This window comes from Manacus vitellinus, unplaced genomic scaffold (genome assembly GCF_001715985.3).
Source record: "Manacus vitellinus isolate BGI_N305 unplaced genomic scaffold, ASM171598v3 scaffold_5_pilon, whole genome shotgun sequence".
Taxonomy (NCBI): Eukaryota; Metazoa; Chordata; class Aves; order Passeriformes; family Pipridae; genus Manacus; species Manacus vitellinus.
Window position 1 is genome coordinate 27,040,483 of NW_021940682.1, and position 23,098 is coordinate 27,063,580.

General features: G+C 35.1%; 1 protein-coding gene across 10 annotated transcripts in view; it reads left to right on the forward strand.

The window, feature by feature from the left end:
* Positions 1-23,098, forward strand: part of PPFIA2 (PTPRF interacting protein alpha 2) — a 330,580-nt gene that overhangs the window by 39,778 nt on the left and 267,704 nt on the right. For 7 of the 10 annotated variants that reach the window (XM_018080360.2, XM_018080361.2, XM_018080364.2 and 4 more), the window contains exon 3: positions 2,952-3,011. The exons of the other annotated variants lie outside the window; for them this stretch is intronic. In XM_018080360.2, coding sequence (XP_017935849.1) covers positions 2,952-3,011 — 60 coding nt within the window. The remainder of the gene's footprint in view (positions 1-2,951; positions 3,012-23,098) is intronic. 10 annotated transcript variants of the gene reach the window in all.

Here is a 23,098-nt window from a genome sequence, read left to right on the forward strand (position 1 = left end):
TAGGTGCACTTGCACAACTGTAGACAGTGTCAGATCTCCATGATCAGGGGAATGCAAATTGTCTATTTCAGTGACAAACTCCTTCATTCTTTCCCTATTCTCTATTATATTAAAGCAATGAGATATGTAGTTTGTCTAAACTATTCTTGTTTTAGTGACACGCTATCCAAAAAATTTGTAACAAGAAGAAATTGAACCATTTTGTCTCCAACTGTCTTGTCTTCTTTACTTTAACAACATAGTATAAAAACAAATAACAAACAAAAAAACCACACTGGACTTAAAGGTATGGTAATTTGTTCCTCAGCTCCTGCAAGGTAACTTTTCTAGGATGACAAGTTTTTTAAATATCAGTAATCTGAGGACACTAAATAGTGTTTAAAATCAAAACAAATAGCATTTTACCTGAGGTTTTTTACTAGTCTGGAGTCCTCTTGTTCTCCACTATGTTTGTTTTTTTACTGTGGGAGGGTTTTTTCAAGGACCATGTATGTTTGTATATGTTACCTCTATGCAAAGCAGTATCTTAAATTCTGTCCGTGATCAAAATTACTGTGGACACAGCTATTCAGCTATGAACAAATTTAATTACATCCTGGTTATGTCTGCCTTTTCTGCTTGGATCAGGAAATGTACACTGTGTTCTTCCTCAAATATAATAGTATTTTAGTCATCTTCTTATTCCTACTAGCACAACAGATTTATTTCCATAGGAGAATCTTTGGCTGCAGAAAAGAAAAATGGTCAGCAGACTGTGCTGTGTATGCCATGGCTGTCAATATTAAATCAAAACCTCAGTTTAAGAAAAGCAAATCAGATTGGCCATTGTTAGTCTGATACTTTTGGTTTGAACTTAGAAAGACCTAAAAAATTTGTTATTAAGAATTGCTAATGTATCCTCAACAACTACAAAAAAAAAAGTGTTTTAAATTAATAAACCATAAGGATAAAGAAAACATATTGAATCATAAAGTTATAGAATAATTCAGGCTGGAACGGGCTGTTAAGATCATAGAGTCCAACCATTAAACCACTACTGCCAAGTCCACCAGTAAACCATGCCACTAAGTACCACATCGACATGTCTTTTAACCACTTCGAGGGATGGTGACTTGATTGCTTCCCTGGGCAGCTTTTTCCAGTGCTTCACAACCCTTTTGGTGAAGAATTTTTTTTTTTTTTTTTTTTAATATCCAACCTAAAACTTCCCTGGCACAACATGAAGCCATTTCCTTTTGTTCTACTGTTACTTAGGACATGCTCCAGCAGCTCAGTGTCTTTCTTGTAGTGAGGGGCCCAGAACTGGATGAGGGATTACAGGTGTGCCCTGCCCCCCCCCCCCCCCCCCCAGTTTACCTTATTAAAGGTGGAGTGGGTGGCAGTATGTGTTGTTAAGATTGCCTGATAGTTTTGACCCCCTAAGGCATGCTAGTTGTGATAAGTTTTTAGGCACTGGAATGCAGCCTAATTTTATTTCTCTAACACGGAAGTTGTTCTGATTATCATTCTATTTGGCATGCAGTATAAAGTGCCCTATTTCCCTTCTTCTGCACATTCAAATATAGCTTGGTTTTCACTGTAGTTTAGAAGCACTAAGTCTATATGTCAACAGTGAAACTTAGATTATCATGGCCAAAACATCTAAACAGATGACAAAGAAGTGCAATTTTTTTTTTGTTGAAGTAACTGGCATTTTTACACAAGAAGAATTATTCCAGCTTCTTGCAACACTGAAATGACACAAATTACAACATGGTTCTTCTGTTCCCTTCTGAAATTAATGCATCCTGACATAATATTTGCATAGATTCTTAAGTCCTATAGAGCACAAATATTAAATATTTAATCATATTCAAGCTTGATATGCTGGCTGAAAACAAAAAGCTACATGGGAGATGCTCTGGGATATGCAAATTCATAATACTAAATGCTGAGCAGTTTCTGACAAGTGCATGAGTTTCCTCACTTCCTACTAAATTCTTTTTCTTTAACACATTCTAACCATGTCACAAATTATCATTCATGTTGTTACTCTGTTTAGCATTTCTTCCTATCCCTAGCAGTTTTTATCTTGAAGGTGCAATGACCCCTGAAATCTAGTTTTCTATGTAAAAAATTTAGAGTGATGTATGTTGACATACAGGAAAGCAGACCATGAATGCCTAAGAGACTAAGGATACCTGTTGTCATCTTGCTTACCAAGTCCTGTAAAAGGGATAAAAATTATAACTGCCAATATATTTCATACACATTATTACTCTCCCCCAGCCACATGCCAACCATGTCCAGTTTGGTAACTTAGTACGAAAGGTTATGACTGGATTCTGTCTCGAGGTAGAAACAAGGTTGAGTACAACTGGGAACTATGATGTACATCTATTTAGATCAGAGCTACCAAACAAATAATAAAGATAAATTATTGTGAGTATATTGCATCAAGATGAAAGAAGATAATGTGTTTTAATCATAGGAACAGTGTTAGTACAGTGCTGATAGGACTACCAGACAGACCTTAGAAATTCAGTCTGATGGAGGCAGAGAGGTGCTGGTGGTGGTCAGAAAAGGCCATCTAGTACAATGCCTCCCACTCTTCCCTGTTCAAACTTGATTTCATTTAATCAAGAACTTTTTCATGCTTCATTATAGTACTTCGCTGCTGCTGAATGAGTAACAGATTTGGAAGGTGACAGGATCAGTCAGTGTTTGTAATGCCATTGAGAGAACTGACCCAATAGTCCATTCCACTCTAGTCAGGTTAACTCTGAACTAATGTGTGGGTCTTTTCAGTCTTAAGACTGTAGATTAACAATGGAAGTGCAGAATGAACAGTGGCACTTCATGGCTGCTGTAAGATAAAAACAGTGCAAACTGCACTGAAGATGAAGTAATTAATGCAGCTGTGTTATACTCTGGCTTTTCATTCTTCTCCTCCTACCCCTCCTTGACTATAGATTTCACTGACAAACCCAGAAGCGGACATCCGAGTCGCCTATGTGCATCTTGGCTCACAGGTAGGAATTTGGTTTCATCCAGTGTTCTGCCTTCTAAAGGGGATGTGAGGGATGATCATATACATATGAGAGCAATATGTTTTGCTCTACTGGCTTGTGCTGATTTCGATACTGTCAATGTGGATTTTAAAAGAAATAGCTGTCCTTCTCTGCAGTTGCAGACTACAGTTGTGCAGAAATTCTTGATCTACATCTTATTCTTCAGGTGTATGTTTAATTAAGAAGTGGAAACTGCATTGATCCTTTTTGTACCTATCAGTGCTTGGTAGATCCATAATTTTATCAGATGTCACTTTCTCTTCCTTTTTTTCCCTCCTCTCTAATTGAATTTTTCTGTATCTTATGTTAGAAAGAGGTATTGTTTATAGCACAAAACAGGATTTCATAAAGCAATGGTAAATAAGTCTGAACTTTTGTATATACAGTAGGAATTTGCTAAACGATGGGAGTTTAATATTTTGGAGTTTGCTTTGGTTTGCTTTTTTCATAGAAATTGAACTCACCTTATACCTTTCTTTTGTAATTCTAAATCATACCTGTCAATTAAAATTTTCTGGATCAGTTAACTCAGCCTTGATTGCTTCAGAGTCTCAGCTGTTACCCTTTTTTCTCATGTTATCCAATGGGTCAATGACAACATGCTGGGTTAAGAGCTTTGAGTAACTCTTTTTTTATTCTCCAAGTTTGTTTCTTTCCAGTAGAAGGGTTCTAACATTTTTCCTCTAATCATGATGGTTGGGAAATCGGATATAAATTGGGAATTGGGAAAAGTGTATGTCCATCTGTTCTTCTATTCCCCATTTAAGAACTATCATTAGGAATCTACTCTTCATTTGAAATTAGCTGAAGAAGGTTTCAACCCTTTATTTGAAATTGTTGCTTAATTTGCATGGTTTTGCATTTTTCTTTAGTTGTAGTTTTCTGAAGATAGCATTAAAACATTATTATTTGTTGTATAGATTTATTAATTTCTATATAATTATGTTAAATATTTCTTCTGTGAGCTTCAGATAAAAAGTAAACGTGAATTTGGGAATTGCTTCATTTAAGAAAGGGAATTCGAGTAGAACTCCACTGCTCCAAAAGCATTGTTCTTTTAAATTTTTCTTTTCTATTTCTACTTACAATATGATTTTAAAAAATTTCCCTAAGGCCCGTCTCATCCCACTAGGAACAGGAAGGCAAAGGCAAGCCACGTCAAACACGACACAAAATGGAAGTGTATCAGTAGATAATGCTAGTCCTGTCAGTTCATTTTTGTGGTATAAAGCATTAATGTGAGAGTGTTCACTGGGTTTGGGCAAGGGAAGAGAGGGGCTCAGACTATATCTGGCCTTGTTCATTAGTATTGTTTGTAAACCTAACCAAGTTTCTTCCTTGGAAAATATTTCATAGTGCCACCTTTTTAAAATGTCTATATGAGGTAAATGATTTGTTGTATTTCTTGTTTTTAATGACATTTCCTGGTACATCAGTTTTGCAGATAAATCAACCTCTTACACTTAGTGAGGAAAATGCATTGACTGCATAATATTTCACAGAACCACAGAATATACTGAGTTGGAAGGGACCCACAAGGATCATCGAGTCCAATTCCTGGCCCTGCACAGGACAATCCCCAAGAGTCAAACCATGTGCCTGAGAGTATTGTCAAAACACTTCTTGAACTCTGTCAGGATTGGTGCTTGTCACATTCTAAATTAATGTTATTGTCAGTCGTGCTTGACCATACGTTTGGACTTGAACATACTGATGTGATTCCTGTCTTCTTAATGTGTTAGATACAGAAGTTTTTAATGTGGAATAGATTACATACTAGGCAGGGAAAATCCTGAGAATTTATTTTCAGACCATCTTAAGTACAAACGGATTGTTGAAGTCAAATTGTTTCAGTTCATGTAAGCAACTTGTAGGGGGAAGCAGTTGGAATGGCTGCATCATTCTGATGTTCTATGTGTACCTACCTAAATTAAAAAGAAAGAAAAGAAAAAAAAAAGGCAGGCAGCAAGCAACCTGTTACTGAGAGAGTGTTCAGGAAGATTTCAATTTTTAAGATTTTGCTTATGTTAGTCTAATCCCTAGTCACAGCTACAACACTGCAACCTGACTGTAGCACTTTTCTATGCCTATGACAATTCTGTTCACCAATAGCAGACCTAGAACTGTTTTTATATGTTCATCCTTTACTGTGATGAGCTGTTCAGCATTGTATATTGTTCCATTTTATGGGAGAACAGAATGGCAATTTTGTCAGTTGTTGGCTCCACTATGGTTTGAGTATTTTGTGTGTATTGGTGTATTCCTCTCAGTGATAAATGGAATGGATTCGCTGCAGTAATACTTGCATACTTAAAGTAGAACATAACATTTGAAGGTGAGTTTTATTCAGTATAAAATTACGTCTTTATTTCCCTATCCTGCATCTGTTTTACTATAAAAAGTCCTGTAGGAAGCCACAGCATCTATAAAATCAATGATTTTTGTTTTTCTGTGGAACTCGGTAGTTGATTTTTGAAGGCTCAGGTTCAACATTTTTTTAAGCACCTATGTTTGATTCCTAAAAATTATTTTCTTTCATAAAACTAAGGACTGATTATGGTGGAAAGGATTCACTTTGAACTTGATATCAAAAAGCATGGAATGGATTGAGGACAAAGGGACCTCTGACAACACTCTAGTCCAGTCACTCTGCTCAAAGCAGAGTCAACTAGAGTAGCTACGGCCATGTCCAGTTGAGTTTTAAATAACATCAGGGGCAGAGGCTTCTTAACTGCTCTCAACAGATTGTTCCAGTGTTTGATCACCACTGCAGTAAAAAAGCCTTTTGTTCCTTATGTTTAAACAGAATTTTTTGTATTCCACTTTGTGCCCCTTGCCTTTTGTCCATTGACTGCACATCACTGAGAACAGTCTGGTTCTATCTCCTTTTTGCATTCTCCTTCAGTATTTATATGCATCGGTGAGACCCCTTCAGAGCTTTCTCTTCTCAAGACTAAACAATCACTTTGAACTCTAAAGAACTGAGATAGTACTGTTCACATGTGTACCTTAGAATTTGCTGGAAAGTAACAATTTCAGTGAAGACATGATGTTTTCATCTATTTGGTAATTTTCCATTTGGTGTGGTGCCTGTACATTGTGGCTGATATTTGTACAGCTGTTAAGAATGCTCACAAAGAGACTTGCAGTAGGGAGTCTAGCTCATAATGTGAGCTACAGAAAAAATTGTCTTTTTAAAATTACAAATTTTTAATCAAAAATATACAATCTGTTTAAAGTATTTTAAAACCCATCCTTAGTAAAGTTAGTTTATTGTGCCCTATGAAGTTTTTAAAAAACACATTCATATTTGCTGTGAACTTTACTACTAACATCTGCTAATGCTTTGCAGTGAACAAGGAGATGATTTCTACAACAGAGATGTGCTATTAAGATGGGACAGTGAGTCAAGATAGTAAGAGGAATATAATTTGCCAGTGTTGATTGGCAGAAGACAGTGTTGATCACAGCGGTAGTCCGTGTGTGCCCACAGCAACCTCTGTGCAAGTTTTATTCTTACAATAACAAAACAGAATTTAATTAGTAGATTTGAAAGGAAGTAGTAAAATCACTGAAATTTGTGGAGAATTCCTTTCAAAATTGAGAAATAATTTCAGATGAAACTCAAAGATGTATATTATAGAATGTCACAAACAGGCAGTTTTGCATCATGGTATGATTAATGGTTAACTCCCAGTGAATCCCCCCCTAGAATTCTATTTAGTAATTCTGGTAGCTATCTTTCTAATACTGTAGTTTGAGAGAGAAAGAAGTCAAGAAACATCATTTCTTATGGAAGATAAATGCATCATGAATCAAGCAACTACTTTTCACACCTAGATGCACAAGAGAGATTATGTGGGGGGTTTTGGTTGTTTGGTTATAGGTAAGAAGTCTCTGTTATGTTGCTGCAGCCCTCGTTTTCTGTTGCATTCAGTCTTCAGCTCAATATTTGATATTATCAGCCTGAAACTTTATTTACTGGTGGGTAATTTCACTATGTGTTTAAGACACTTTTCACCAATAAACATCACAAAAGTTACTGTGTGTCTGAAGGCTTAACCGAAAACTGTGTCTGAATATACTTGCTGTGTGTGCAAGAAATGCTCAGAGATTTTCAGGAAGTATTTCTTCTGATTCTGAAAAACTTAACTTTTTTTTCCACTTTGATGGCTGAATCATTTTCAACCACATGGTGAAGGCTCCCTTCCAGTCTTTGTTTCTTCATGTCTTTCTTGTGGATACTCAGAACAGGAAGGGAAATTTGAACGTAACAGTTTATTTCCAAATGCAGAGCTCAAAGCAAACACAGAACTAAGTTCCTAGTTCTCTACCCTGATGGAAATGTGTGGTTGTATCTGATATATCCTTAAATTACAGTTCAAAGTTAAGGAAAAATACAGTGTAAGTACAATCCGTAAATTGGGGTGGGGTTTTTTTACTTACAAATATCAATGTTCACTTTTACAGAAGGAAGGAGAATTTCTATTCACAAACCAGTTTCTAATGCCACTGTAAGGTTGTGAGAGAGAAATGATTAAGCAGAGCAAGAAAGACAGATAAACATTACAGGCTGTTGGGTGTTCTGTTTCTGTAAACACTGCTGTGTTATGAATTAAATAGTAAGCAGCTTTTCAAAGCCAAACTTTTACAACTTCTGGGCCAGGTAGTGATGAAATTTAGATGCCATATTTGATACCAAGTTCAATTGTATTGCATGCTTTAGAGTCTGATCCAAGACCTCTTTTGAGCAATGCATCACATTTGTGAGATGTGCTGGCAAGAACAGCCAGATTGAATGAACACAGATTACAGTCTATTGGAGAACACTGTAGTTAGCATTTCTATAATTTGGCCACAGAGTTGTATTAAGACCTCAGTATCTTCTGTTAATTTTAGTGCCTCACTTATCTTTGCTTTATCCTTTAGACTTGTAAAAAGCTTTTAACCACAGAGAGGGCTCGGTGGAATATTATTTTGCCTTGGCAAGTTTGGCACTAAGGTAGGGAAGTGCATCAGGAGCAGGAGAAATGGAGTTCCAAACTCTTGTACTTCAGCTCTGGACATCCCTGCTACTTATTTCCTGCTGCACCTTAAATGTGCCAAAAGCCATTATGAGCACTGGAGCAGCACAAACTTAGGAATATGCAATGACCTTGGCTCTCACCTCTCTCAGGCCTCTCAGAAGCAGTAGTAGAACCATACAGTGAGATTGTCTTGTATTTCTGGAACCATACAGGCACCAGCTGACCTCAGTGAGAGCTAGTGTTGCTCACAATGAAGATCTGAGGCTGGGAAGTAGATGCTATGGGCTTGTTTTCTCTCCATCCTCATTGCTTAATATTTTAATCTATTCAAATGCTGTCAAACACAAATTTTGATATATTCTTAGTTCTCCTGCTGTATCTGTAAGTTATGTTAATTTGAATTAAGGAAGACAGGCGAAACACAAATGATTATTATGGAAACTTCCACATCAACATTCCTTTGTCGAGAGAAAAGAAAGTTTGGACACATTCAGGGCAGTTATGAAATGGTGTCTTAAAACAGGTAGTGATCAGATTTGTGTGTTTTGCTTGCAAACAAATAAAAAATTTCAAAAGAAAAAGGAAAACAAATCTCAAACTAACTTCAAGTTTAATTAGAGTGCAACTAATTAGAGTATGTGAATTATCACTCATCTGCATTGTGTACATTTTTTTACATTTCTTTGGGGTTTTTTACATCAAATCAGAATAAATTGTCTCCAGTTTTATTTGTCCAAAAATGCAAGTAATAAAATCTGGATAGGCATAGTGCACTGAAATATCTCAGCATAGATATTCATACACACTGTGGCAAAGTGTGTATGAAGGGCAAACAGCCATGAATAATCAGACAAAACTCTCCCTGTATATTGGGACTTAAACATAGTAGGAGAAAGAAAAAAGGAATCATTAGCAAAAGAACAGCTGGCAGAAACACGTTTATTCTCTATGTCTCTCATGAGATACACAGCTTTCTTCTCTTACTGGAAAATTTACATTGATACTGTCATTTGTAATAAAAACAGTTCATGTAGCTTGACAGGAAGGTAGTAAATTCTTTACAGTTCTTCAGGACAGTAATATCTATTAGTAACAATGAACACTTATGAAAAACCACATAATGACAATTGTATACTGAATCTTACAGATATTTTGTTTTAAAAGAAAATCTGGAATAAACATACTCCTTTGCACATCTGAAACAAGATGGTTTTCTCATAGCTTAGTGATCTAACCTTAGTCATAGTTTCCTTAACCTATTCCACTTTAGTTATGATCCCTCCTTGAAACAAAACTGCAAAATATGCTGACTGTGGTTTTATTTTATTTCTGAAGAGCTATGAACTTATTTTTTTAAATGGTCTTGAATGGAGAATCAATTGATCATTGTGAACTGAAGTTAAGGATCATTGGTAACATATATCTGTGCAGTGTCTGAAGGCTGTAATGTTTGCCATTAAAAAATTAGGATGATAGATCCTCTCTCTTCCTGTCCCTCATTATCCTTTTGTGGGTACATAAAATATAATTAAAGATGTTATTAAAATTAGAGGTTTACTCACTGTAACTTTTGACATGCTCCCCCAAGACTGAAATACTTGCTTGTATGGATAAAGTATTTATCAAGAATTTATGATCCGAAGGGTTCAACTTACTGAACTGGTAGTCAACAGGGGTCACTTTGACATAATATAATTTCCCCAGAGTCCTGCTTTGCTGAAGAGAATACAGGCTGTCGCTGTACACAGTTTATTGTATATAATTTCCTTCTGTATTTAGAATCGCATGACTGAATTACTTCTGATACGGGTGTGTCCCTGGGCAAAACCTAGTTTGCTCTTTTTTTTAAAAGAAAAACAAAAAAACCTTTGAAATGCCTATTTTAAGGTCATTATGCCTCCTCAATATAAAATGTGTGCTTGACTAGAAGACAATTTTTTTATAAAAATTATTTTAGAACAAAAAACCTTCCAAGAACTGTATGACTGAGAATCCCCAAGTGGACTTGCTTCCTCCTCCCCACCCCGCATCTGTTTTGCCTGTTATATTCTGCCTGTGTAATGTCAGTTACTCTTATGAAAATACAGCTTAAAATACGCAAAGAAGTCGAGAAATCTAGTCCCAAGAGTATGATAAGCTTAGGGACCTTAGAATAAAAGTGACTTTCAAGTTCTGAGCAGTGTTTCACTGAAGCACTTGCATGAAACAAATGTGATACAAAGCTCAGAAACATTAAGCAGTCTCATCATTACTGAGTTGAAGAGTAAACTGTAAGGTATAGCAGGGAGTATATATATTTAAATGCAAAGGTAGTTTTTATTTTAAAAGAGCTGTCTACTTTTGAATATGTGTTTATGTTTACTTTCTGTAACGTGAAATCTCTCCCCACAGGTTAATATTTTCTCTGTAAATGGAAGATACTTACAAGAATAAACTAGATATGGAATAGATATGTAGAACTTGAGCTTATTTTCATGAAAGAAGCAGTATAATCCTGAAAACGAAAGATTCTTACTCCTATCCGTGTTATTTAAAAAATTGCATTTGGAAGTGATCGATCTTTGGAAAGTGCTGTGAGTGGAGTAGAGATGACCTATTGTGACTGCAGCTGAAGTCTGGTCAGGATTAGTCTCCCCTTCGCTCCACCTGCCATTGCATTTACACACCCGCAAAAGGGGACATACATACCTCCACAATATGCAGAATCACATAAAACCACACTAAATTGGACAAACAGGCTTCAAATAGAAAGAAGGCAGGTTTTAACTCATTCTTCTCACTTTATTTTTGAAAGGGTTAATATTTTGTTGTTTGGTATATATTTGCATTTATTTCAGTTTTTGTGTGCTAAATGCCAGCCTTCAATCATATTTAAAATATTTTGATGAGATAACTGAAATAAGAAGTCCTCCTACCTGAGAGGAAGTTTGGAGTAAAATAATACTTAAAAATGGGGTTAAATGTTCTACAGGTCTTTGAGGGGACTGGGCAATAGCCACTTTTCAAAGGAGATAATGATATTTTTCTACCATAAAAGGAAATATATGAAACCCTTCAAGATGATTGGATATATCTTGGTGGATTGCTTCCTATTGGTGATACTTGAAAGAGAGGATGACACTTAGCAAAGATTCATTTCACAAACTTTTGGCTCTTGCTAAGGCTTCGGGTATATAACTGTATATACTCCAACCATTGGTGTTGAGTTGGTTTATTTTTATTGGTGGGAGGCAATATAATTATCCCCTTATGTCCTGTTATCCTTTGGAATTATTGACTCAAAAATTTCTGAAGGGATTTTCAGCACATACCTTCAAAACAAAACATTTTGGTGAAAGTGACAGTATCGAAACAAGGAACTGCAGATGGTAATTACTCCCAAAGTTATGAATATGGGAGGGGGTGAAAGAGCATTATACTTAGTGATCTATACTTAGATACTTGAATAAACATTATTCAACAAATTATTTGCTATTGGATAATTTGAAACTCCCATTTGACTTTTTCTATAGCATATAGGAGACGGTTCTCAAATATTTAGCAAATAAGAATTATGTAAATTGAATAGTTTGGCCTTTTTTGGGTTTCATTAAAAAAAAAAAAAAAGAAAAATCTTTATATCCCTGTATTTCAGGTCCTACCAGGGCTCATTTGATATACATAAAACTAAAAATGCTTTATATCTCCAAACCATGTCGTGAGTGAAGACTAACAAATACTGGCTTTGCAGTGGCAATAATTTAGTTATTCTGGATTGCTAAAGCAGAAGAAATGGAGGCATGAATCTTCCCAAAGACACATAACATAACTGAAGATCAACATCTATGCGGTAATTGGAGATCTTCTTAAGGAAAGGCAGAGTTTTCTTAAATGTAACCTTTACTTTGAGATTGTCACTTTCTGCCTAGGGTAAGTACTGTGCAAATTCCTCTGATTTCAAATGTTGTACAACATAAACAAATATTAGATTATTCACAACTATTTTCATATAATATGAATGAAAAGTAAATAGGCTAGAATAGGATGAATGCATGTGAAACACTGAGTCACTTAAAATGATTGTTCCTGTAAGTGAAGACTTTACCAAGATTTCTGTGTTAAGTCCATTCTTCATCTGTGTCTTTGGTCTTTTTAAGGTGCCTTGTGACTTTGACCCCATTAGTCTGCTCCTGTGCAGTGTTTGTCCTATGTAGGATGATTTATTTATTATTTCTCTTGGGAAGGTAACATTTGACACTTGATGGAGATTCATGATGGTTGATTGGACCTTCCTTTACTGGAAAAGGTTGTTTTCATCATTTCCTGGGCAGATTTCCATCAAACTGAGCTCTCAGTCATGTGTAGTCGGGCTGTGCCAGGAGCTGCAGGCCAGAGAGCCTGCCTAGCTTCCCTGCTGCACAAGCATGCAGGTGGATCCTTTGGGAAAGGTACTGGATCCTTCCCTGGAAGTAACCAGGATCTTCTTTTTTCTTCTCAAACAGTTCTGGCCATAGCTTGGAAGTTCCTTCAATGAAAGAAGAATATCTTCTTCTTCAGCAGTTCAGATCTGCTGGGGAAACGGACAGCTCCAAGGTTTCAGAGCTGCCCATGAGTATGTTAAGTCCAGCCAATGTACTAGTCAGATGTTTCAGTGGATTGTGTGAAACAAGTGGAATGATGACTGTGCCATTATGGCACTAGCCAGCTGTGGGGTGCCAATGTACTGTGATTTAGATAACATCTCTTTTAAACATTTTGTTGTCAGCAGCTGTTCCTGGGATACCATGAGTCACTGCCTAGCAGGATTGCTGGGTTTCCATCACAAATGATTAGGCAGAAGCTACTGGCAGTGAACTGCATTTTTCCTTGGGATCTTGTCCATTGTGGAGTGGAAGGCTATAATTCTTGTAGTGTAGGTGGTGATGTTCCTTCTAAAGACAATTTTTCTTCCTATAACAGGCTAGGTGAAATTTGTGACTGCGCCAAAACAGCATTGCTCTCTCCTAATCAAAGTCTTGTCAAGACATCGTTTAAGAGTACGATTTCATTGTTTTGGTTTTGTTTCCAGACTGAGATGAATTTCTGTTTAAAGTTGTGCTTTCAGTGGTATTTATTAACATGTAATATTTAGGCTAACCTGAAAAGCATGCTTTTTTACTTTGAAATAAACATTATGTGATATTTGATCATATCTAATAAATACATAGCTAAATTATCGGGAGACATTATTAAGAACTGCACATGATTAGGCACGTATTAGTGCTGTATTCCTCATGGAAACCAGTGCTTCGTTAAACACATTATTTCAGGATGTGATCACTCTATGCCTTTTTATACTATTTGAGTTTAGGAAAATATACCTGCAGTTGTGTAATTGTGAGTAACTTTAACATATTATTACTACTAAGACACTGATATTTTCACTGTGTTTTTATTACTTTGGTATGTCTGTCCCATGTTCAGTTTCAGCGTGAGACATTCATTGCTTGTATTTCTTGAAATGCAAGTGAAAAAATGCACTTCTAAAAGAATTGTAATTTTAGTTACTGCTTTACTAGATTATATTACATGGAGTCATCTACCACGTTATATTTTAATGAAAAGAAACATGGATTTATTTTGGTAGTCTGCCTGCATTCACTTAGCTTTCACTTAGATAAGAAAATTAACTATTGGTTTACATGTGTCTTTAACAGCATCTCTAAGAGCATTGTCAAAACAATCAACACATTACCACAATTCAGTCATAATCTAGTTTATTTTTAATGCACATTGGTGTGTATTTTAAGACTGTAGTTATTTTTTTTTAAATTCTACTCTTTGCTTTTATACATCTTTCCTTGTTTCCTTCTTTTCAGTATTATATCAGGTTTTTTAGCAGTCTCTGGAGATCAGAAGGGCACATGTAAGAATACCACCTTTGATAGCTGCAGTAGAATCTTGGTTTACATGTGTATATGCAAGATACCTCTAAAGTACATATTGATAAATTACTGTAGTATTTACCTCAGTACTTACTCGGAAGGCCTCAGAAAGGCCTCATACATGTGATGTATATGACATATCTGTCTCTTAATAGGAAGTGGTCGTTATTATGTGTCTTCACTTGAGGGAGGATGTGAAACATTCATCTTATTGATATTGCATGTCATCATATAGTGGGGAAAGGAGTTGGATGAGTAAGAGAAGGAATTGTTTTCTATTTTTATTTAAAATCAAATTAATAGCTTTTCATTGTAGAATTATGGAGAATGGATTTTCTTAAGGATTTTTTTTGCTTTTTACAAAACTTAATTAATGTTTAGCCAAAGTTACCTTATAAAAAAAATTTAAGTAGATACTTATGTATAAACTGTAAAATTCCAGTAACTTTTGCAGTGTAGTATCTCTGTGTGTGACACTTGTATTTAGAAAATTTAAAAATGTGTGTCCTGATTATGTGTGGAAATATATTTTTAAATAATTATGGACTAATAAGTATCTACACTATAATGGTATAGAAGACTTGTTCTTTTTTTTTTTTTGATGGTAGTAGAAAGTCTCAGTGCCTATAGTACACTCAATTTGTATTTTTTTTAATTGATATTTGGACTTTCATTAATATTCAGGACTTTTCTAAATCATGCATATTTAGATGAGCTATATCAATAACCATGCTTCTCTTGTCCTTTGAAGAAGATGCTATAGCATGATATATAATTGTTGAACTTCAAGGACTATTAAATTAGTTGTGAACCCAGATTTTTTTCTGTAGTTTTTGTGATTTCCTATGTATATGTATGTGTCATATCAAATCAGTATTACAAATGGCCTTCCCTTGTGTTTTATTTTAGCAACATTCCTTGTTTGTCTGGTGTAAAAGCATGTTAAATAGCATTGGTAGTTTTGCTATTCAGACAAGCTTTTTTTGTCTTGTACTTAGAAAATATTTTTTTCTTTTTCCCCGGCAAAAATTTTTAGCATTACTATTACTGAGTTATCCATCCCTGTGGTATATAAGACCTTACTATGTAATTCTGAGGGATCAAGTACAAACATTGTAAAAAGACATTACTTGTCCCAATATTCATGCTTAGTATTAAAAATGCATGTGTAAATGGCCAATTGGAAAAATAGAGTTTATAACAAAAACCAGTAATGTAAGTGCCTGCTTTTTTTGTGGTCGATAGAACTAGACAATAGTGAGAAAAGTTTGTGGGTGGTACTGATAAATACTTGTCAGTAAGCCTTCATTCTTTTTTCTAGGAAATCATATTACAGAAAATAAAAATTAAGGAATATAATTCGCATATGCCGGTCTTGTATTTGCATTAAACTTCAGCCCTTGTGAGTCTGAATGTATTAATTCTTACGAATTATATATCTAGTAAAAAAAAAGCTGGCTGATACTGTTAAAAAAAAAATTGATTCTAACAGGATATTCATTGCTAAAATTGTTTTTCTGAGAAAGCTAGAAGGTATGTGATGTTCCTGAACTTCGTGTACCTAATACATTGATACAGGGAGAGAACTATTTAGATAAAAATAAACTGCAAGGATGATTACTTTAGAGCTCATTAAATATTGAATTTCTATTGTGTTTCTACACAGTGAAACGGTGAATGAAAGTTTGGTTAGTTCAGACTATATTGAAGCTAATCTGGAAGATTTTTTTCGAATTTTTCTAAATTCAAATTTTGATATTTCACCATTAATGAATTTAAAATACTTAATTTGATACAAAGCAAAAGCTTGTTTTAAAAAAGAAAATTTCCCCAACTTAACGCAATTTGGGGCTAATGCTGATTAGGAATGGACAGGCAGATGTTTTTTTAAACTACTATTTCTATCCTGTATTTAATAAGTGCTAATTACAAGAAAAATGTTATCTGTGATTCTCACTTAAATTTTGTTACATTGCCATTTCAAAAAAACATATACTCACCATAACTCGTTCAGAATGTAAGCATGTGATAACGTTAATTAATCTTTCTGGAGTTAAGATATTAAATGGGGAGCTAACTACAGTTGTTTTTTTGGAGTAGTTAATTTTAAAGCTTCTCACGTGGTCCTAATGAAACTGGACTGCCTTGTCTTCTCTGATTGGTGCTTATTACTCTGGACAAGTATAGCTGGAGCTCTCCTCACACCAGTGTGTGATAAAGCTGTTTCAATGTAGGACGAAGGGGGATTGTTTTAGCAGGAAAGAAGGCACAAGATGAGGTCTAGGCTGCTAGTTAACCTTAATTAGAAGCAATTTGTTTTAATCACAAGTTTTATGGCCCACTCTAAGTACTGCATTCCTTTTTTTGGCAGCTTTTTTCAGGAATTCCAGCAGATGAACCTTATGGAATGTATGTTGTATATGAATGTCTGCAGCATCTTGATTTGTAGAGAGTACATAAACCTTTCTTTACACTGAAGGACAACTGTATTTTGTGGTAGTAGTAGCTTCTGCTACACTGCATTTTTTGTTGTGTTCTCTGTTAGAAGGTGACATCAGCACTGTACAGACATTTGAGAGGCAGAACTAGAGTTGGTGCATGCTGGTGCTTTCCCGTAAAAAAAGAAAAAAATTAGGCAATTTGCAAGAGGTATAACAAAGTCTATCTCAAAATATTTGAGTAAGGTTTCCTGAGGTCTTACAGGGTCTGAGATCTAGACTTTTATTTCTCCTTTTGTGGTGTTCATATTTTTGCACTTGCTACTTGTGAGAGTTGTAGCTGTGTCTTCTAGGAAGAACATGATTCTATAAACTGTAGAAAATAAAGTAGAAAAAAAAATACAGTATTTTCCATTGTGTCAGAGACATGAGACCTGAAGTGTTTAAAGGATCATTTTTTCTTTTTGTTGATATCACAGTTATCATTCTGTTAATCAAGATAAAGAACAGGGGAATAGCTCAGTTATGCTGATTCCTGAAACAAGAAAATTCAACCCAAGGAAAAACTTATCTAAATTAAGCTGGAAGAAAAACCAGTAACAGCTTTATAGCACTTAAGTTACATTTTTAAATTCAAAAATTAGTTGGGAAAGTAAGACTCAATACATTTTTCCTGGTGAAAGCAAACATGGTCACAAAATACATATATACATGTGTATATATATAAATGTATTATATATGTGTACATAAGTATTTCCTCTCATCCTAAAAATATTTTCATTTGAGATGGCAGGCTGTAGTGATTTTATCTAGTGCACAGTAAAAACAACCCTGAAATGTCTCACAAAAAAAAAAAAAAAAGAAAAAATTAGACTGAAGTTGAGAACTGGTAAAAGTTGTACTGCCATTTATATTGCTACTTCCTTTTTAAATTTTCCTAATTACCATACTTTCCTTATAGTATTTTTTTTCTGCATGAAGGTGAAGGAAAAGGAGTTAAGGCTTCAGGAGCTGAGACATTCTCACGGTAGATTTGAGCTTGCTCACCCTATGCAAGCCGGAACAATCCCAGCTGGTAGAGAGTTCATGCACAGTGGTTCCAGGCAAAGGGACTGAACTGTAAGCTGCTGCCCTTGATGTCACTGTCCTCTGGAGAAAGGATTATTCTAGTGCCCAGATCCCAGATCAAGGCACTGCCACCAAATCGCAGCAGTCAATAAGCACAAGCTACAGTGCTGCACTGGGGGGAAGTGGTGCCACCTACCCCAGAGGATGATCTGGAAATCCAGTGTCTGGCTTGGCGAACCTCAGAACAGATAGATCAGTTGAGTCCTTTATCCTTTCTTGAATCCCAGTTGGATGACCCTGGGGAGTGAACAGCTTTCAAGTAGAGAATGTTTTTGTTACAATACACTTACATCCAGTGAGATGAACAATGTCCAGCCCCAGACTCCCTCATCGTGATGAATGTAATTTCTCCCTTCAAACTGACTGACCTTTCTACAGACTTTTATATGTGGATTGTTGGCCTATGGTTTAAAATTAGGTCAAGGAGCAGAGGAAAAAACTAGCACAGCCACAAGTTGAGGGGTAAAGTACTAATGGAAATGTGAGCCAGCAATTTCATTCTAATGGGAAGATAATTGTCCATTACAGGGTTTGCAGGTAGACAAGTAAAACAAGATGGCTTTATGGCATTTCCCCATCCTGTTGTTCTCTAAAACCCTACAAGTGCCCTATATGCTACTGAGAATTCAATTTACTTCACAGCATGGTTTAGGCTCCTTTGTTTCTTTTAAAGAGGATAGAGTATTATATTGACATAAAGACTGTAAGATATTGCAATTCTTTATGTGATCCATGGTGTCATCGTAGCACACAGTAGTGAGACAGCTTATCAGTCTTCCCACTGTATATTCAAGGGAATCACTTTCTACGTTTTCAGGTGTGTGACTTTTGTTCGTTTGTTAATTGCTACTATGAGGCAGTAGGGTTTCCATTGCTAACTCATTCCTACTGCTTCTACCACTCAAAATTCCTTTCTGACACATCTCCATTCAAAATGCAGAGCTAAAAATGAAGATATTGCTCTATTCCTGCTGATGGTCTTTTCCTCCTATCCATTATCTTTCTGTTGACGCAGTTAACTCTCGCCTCAGGTGACCTCCTGACTATAATAAGTGGTTCCTATACAATAGAGAAAATACTAAAAAAATATTTCCTCACTCTCCTCTTTAGTCTGAAAAAGTCTATGGGAGTGCTAATTTCCTCGATTGTGTAAAACCATGCATTATTATCCATTGGAGATCATCAGCTGTAACATTAACTTCCATGTAACAGCATCCACAGGTAGAGGTGACAATTCTTGATGAAAGTAAAAAAGAGGAAAAAGCAATTAGGAAATGATAAAACAGGAACCTGCTTCTGGAATATCCCACTTAACAGAGGAATACTTCAAAAACAGAAACCAGAAACATAAACACTTGCTTACCAAGTGAAAATATTGCAAAGGAATTCTATGAACCTTGTCAGCAAAAGTGTTGAATTAAATGCTGTGACTTGAATTACTGAAGTTATCAACAACCTCATAGTCAGGCAATGCTAAAAATGTGGTAGTCTAGAGAGCATCTCCTTGCCATCCTTTGTCTGAATGGATCACACATGATCTAGCTGGAGGTAAAGGAGTACTCTTCAGTGAAAGTCTGTATCCTGAAAATAACTTCTAAACATGGACATGATGTTGAATTTCAGTAGAATTAGAACATACAGGATATTTTTAGTTAGCTAAGTAGTTTTTATTAATTGAATGGAAAAGTAATGATATAAACCTTAATCTGTTTTTACTGTATCATCGATATTAATGATCTGTTTACTCGCAATTTAACACTAAATATTAGGGGAGGGTGTTTTTGCTTAATGTCCTTCTGGAGTGATAGTTTCAGGCATTGACTAAGTTCTATCAGAAATTTGTGTCATATGTTATCTCAGATCAGGAGACTGTCAGGAGTAGAATCTGATGGATATATAGATATGGAAAATTGACTGAGGATTTAAAACTGAGTGTCATCAGTGTCACAAATGCTTTTGTTAAAGATAGGCATTTTTGTTGGTAGCTTTTAGAGGAAGAAGAAAAGAAACCCTTTTATTCTTTTCATTTGATTCCAGAAATCAGTCACAGGTATAATAACTCAGAAAATAAGTTTGTTCTTTTAAAAAGTTAAAATGATGTAAAAAATGTTTTACCTATTTTTTCTCTTAATTTTCTATATTTGTATTTTCTACGCAGAGTTTTACTGTAGTAGTAAATTTCCAAGACTGTTGCCTTTCAAATCTATGTTGTTTACTTTTGGCAAAACTTGGGGGTTCTTAAAGAGATTAAACAAGGCAATTACTAAATAAAGTCTCCAAACGGACTCTCTCTAATGTGAGAAAAAGTATGCATGTTTCAATTTAAATGAGAGATGGGAAAAACAAGTTTTTGAAAGACATAGACCTATAATATATGATATAAAGGGTTTGCAGTGATATGATAGTATGTTGGACAATGAAATAGGAATGGTCATGAGACAGCAAGGCTGTGATGGGAAAATGTATTAGATCTTTTTCTTGTATGGTATTTAGCCTTTGAGGAATTGTTATGGAGCTAGAATTGGTGGTCATTATTTGAGACATCCTTTAATGGGTGTTCCTTCTTTTTTTAGCTTGTCCCTCCCACTCCCCCCCACTCTTGCCCTGGATGTGGAAAGCCTGATATTGCAAAATATCAAATGAAGTAACTGCTGTTCTTAGCATAGTTAAAAAATGTAATTGAAGAAATAAGGTCTCTTCTACTTCCTAGTAATTCTGAGAGTATTAAGAGTGCAGTGACAGGGTGAAAAAAAAAGCTGCACAGAACTTGGCCAGTTTATGACAAAGGTTCTATAAAGTATTTGTCTTTATTGGCACTAGGAGACGAGATTGGAACAATAAAATACCAGATAATAAAGAGACAATTTGGATAAAAGGCAGGATATTCAATTACGTGGATGTTACACCGTTAAAATACTGTTAAAGAGCAGTCAAAACACAGAATAAAATCTTTTGTCTCGCTGTTATACTGCCTCCTTTTTCCATTGAAAAACTGTATCAAAGAAACAGAGTAGATAAAGGAGAATAAAAATACTGCATCTAAAGAAGAAAAGAAGTGACTGTGATTATAGAAAAAAATAACAGTCATACTTCTAAACTTTTGGCTTTATCAAAAGTGAGCAAAAAGAAGATGGTGCTTTATGAAGTCTGATGGTTGTACTTACACCCAGAAAATGGCCACATTAGGCTTTCATATAGAAATCTGCATTATGGTAGTTTAACCCTTGTTTAAAGTATATTCCACAAAGATACTATTAATGTATTTAGGCTTTTTAATTTGAAAGGTTTATAATTTTTATTGTGATATGTGGGAAATTGAGAAACTTACTACTTTTAACTGGTGTAACTTTTGGAGGGAAAGATGTGCGTGAGAACTGTGTGTTCCACCATACACTTTCTTGCAAAGCCCAAAGTATTTTGCCCCAAGGGTTGTAATGATTTGGCTGTTTTGTGTTTGTTTGTTTGTTTAGCCAAATGGAAGAAATGTTTACATATTTGACATATGTATGTCATAAATGAATATTTCCATCAGAACATATCCATTTTTATTGCCATCCATAATCTCTGTGAACCTCTAAATATGCACCGGGTCTGAAATGTGCCCTCCCTAAGTAAATAGCGTATCTTTTGAAGTCACCAGTGGCAATTTAGTGGTTTGAAACAGTTTAAATAAGGTGTAAGAGTTATGTGAATTATACATACGCACCAAACCTTTTAAGGGAAATAGATCTGTGCCTTGTACAGCAGGTGATGTTTACTGTGACACAAAGGTGATTAATTTTTAAGAAGGGCATAATCTGTTACTTATTTGCATACATTTTTTCTCTTTTATAGAAACGTTGAAATTATTGCTACATCAGAAATCATTCTTGTTAGCATTATTGATTATTACAATAATCAATATAGATTATTGCAATAATCACATGGAGAACTGATGTCCCCTTGAATGCGTGCAAGCCCCATTTTCTAGTTAAAAAATGAAAACACTGATTATTTTAAGATTCAAGTTGCAGCCAAATACTATGTATTAATATATTAAATAGCCTTGGATCTAAAGAGTATTAATTTCAACTATTTCATATTAACTTGATTTTTATGTTTCTAAGGGGAACCAGAAAGAATATTTCTAACATCACCATCCTATTTGAGACATATCCAGCAACCTAGCACAGCTGAAGGCTGCATTTTACTTCTTTTTTTATACTGTTGATAGTGCTCTTTTGCTATGCCTTAGGTATTCCTTAGTCATAATCAGTTATTGTTGCACCTGAACATGAATTCTGTAAGCTCTGTTATGACTTATTCTTACATCTGAACTATGTGGCATTTATTTGAACTAAATTTTGTCAAAGTGAAAAGTGTTTACTTTGGTAAACAAACCTGCCTCTGCATAAAAGCTACCAAAATGTAATCTTATGTGTGTGAAGTTATGGTGATAGCATGTTCCTGATCCTCAGGGAGGGAAACATAATTTTGCAGACAATTATTTAGAAAGAAACTGAAACTCTAATTTTTGAACAATATTTTTATTTTTTTAGAGGCGGTGGCACTGAGTAGTCCCTGTAAAGAAGGTTTAACACAACATCTCAGAAGTTCTGTCAACCTTATTTAAGGTTCTAGGCTTCTATCCCATGAAGTTTGAAAAAATGTGTTAGAAATGTGTTAGACTAGATTTAACCGCAGTTGGTGACTAGCCATAGAGGAAATTGCCACTAGAAGAATAGAATTAGTGGAAGAGTAGAATTCTACAATCAGTCCAATTCATACATAAGTTAAAAAACAGGAAACATCCTCTGTGCCCTCAAAGGCTTTTAAGCATAGTTTTTAAGTAGAAACATACCCATGTTAGTTCCTTCTGACATAATGTATTTTAGAAAAAGGCAGGTGTTTTTTCATTTCAGTTAATATCAAAATATTAAGTGGTCTATTCACAGCTCAGATTTTATTTGACAATCTGAGTTGTACCACTCAGGTAAATAAAAAAAATCTGTTTTGTTTTGGTTTTTTTGGGTTTTTTTGTGCAGAGAAAGACATCACATAGTTTATGATAGAGTTAATAATACAGATTTTTTTAGAAGTAATTTTGATGAAAGTGCAGTTAAGTGGTTTCTACTGAAATTGACTTTATGATACTCTGCTTGAAAACCAGCTTTTTCCAAAATACAACAAAATTAGGATCCAATAAGCAAGGGACAGACAATATTTTAATAAAAGCATTAAAGAAATAAAGCATCCAAAATAAAAAAAAATATAAAAATATATACTTATATATAATTTTCATACACACATACACGTACACCCCCAAAAATCATAAACCTGAAAAGTGTGAACAGAGCTAATGAACTGGGAACTTCTAAACTCATGACAGCTCCAAGAGAGTGTTGTCCCAGTGACATGAGGCTGCACATGCCACTGGGGAGTGCCCGCAAATTTTGGTGTGTATTGTTAATTTTAACCATACCTATATTTACTCTTTCTACCCTTTTCATAAAGACAGCCTGACAGAACAGTATTTCTGTGGAAGCCACAAAGACCATGTGATACACAGTCAC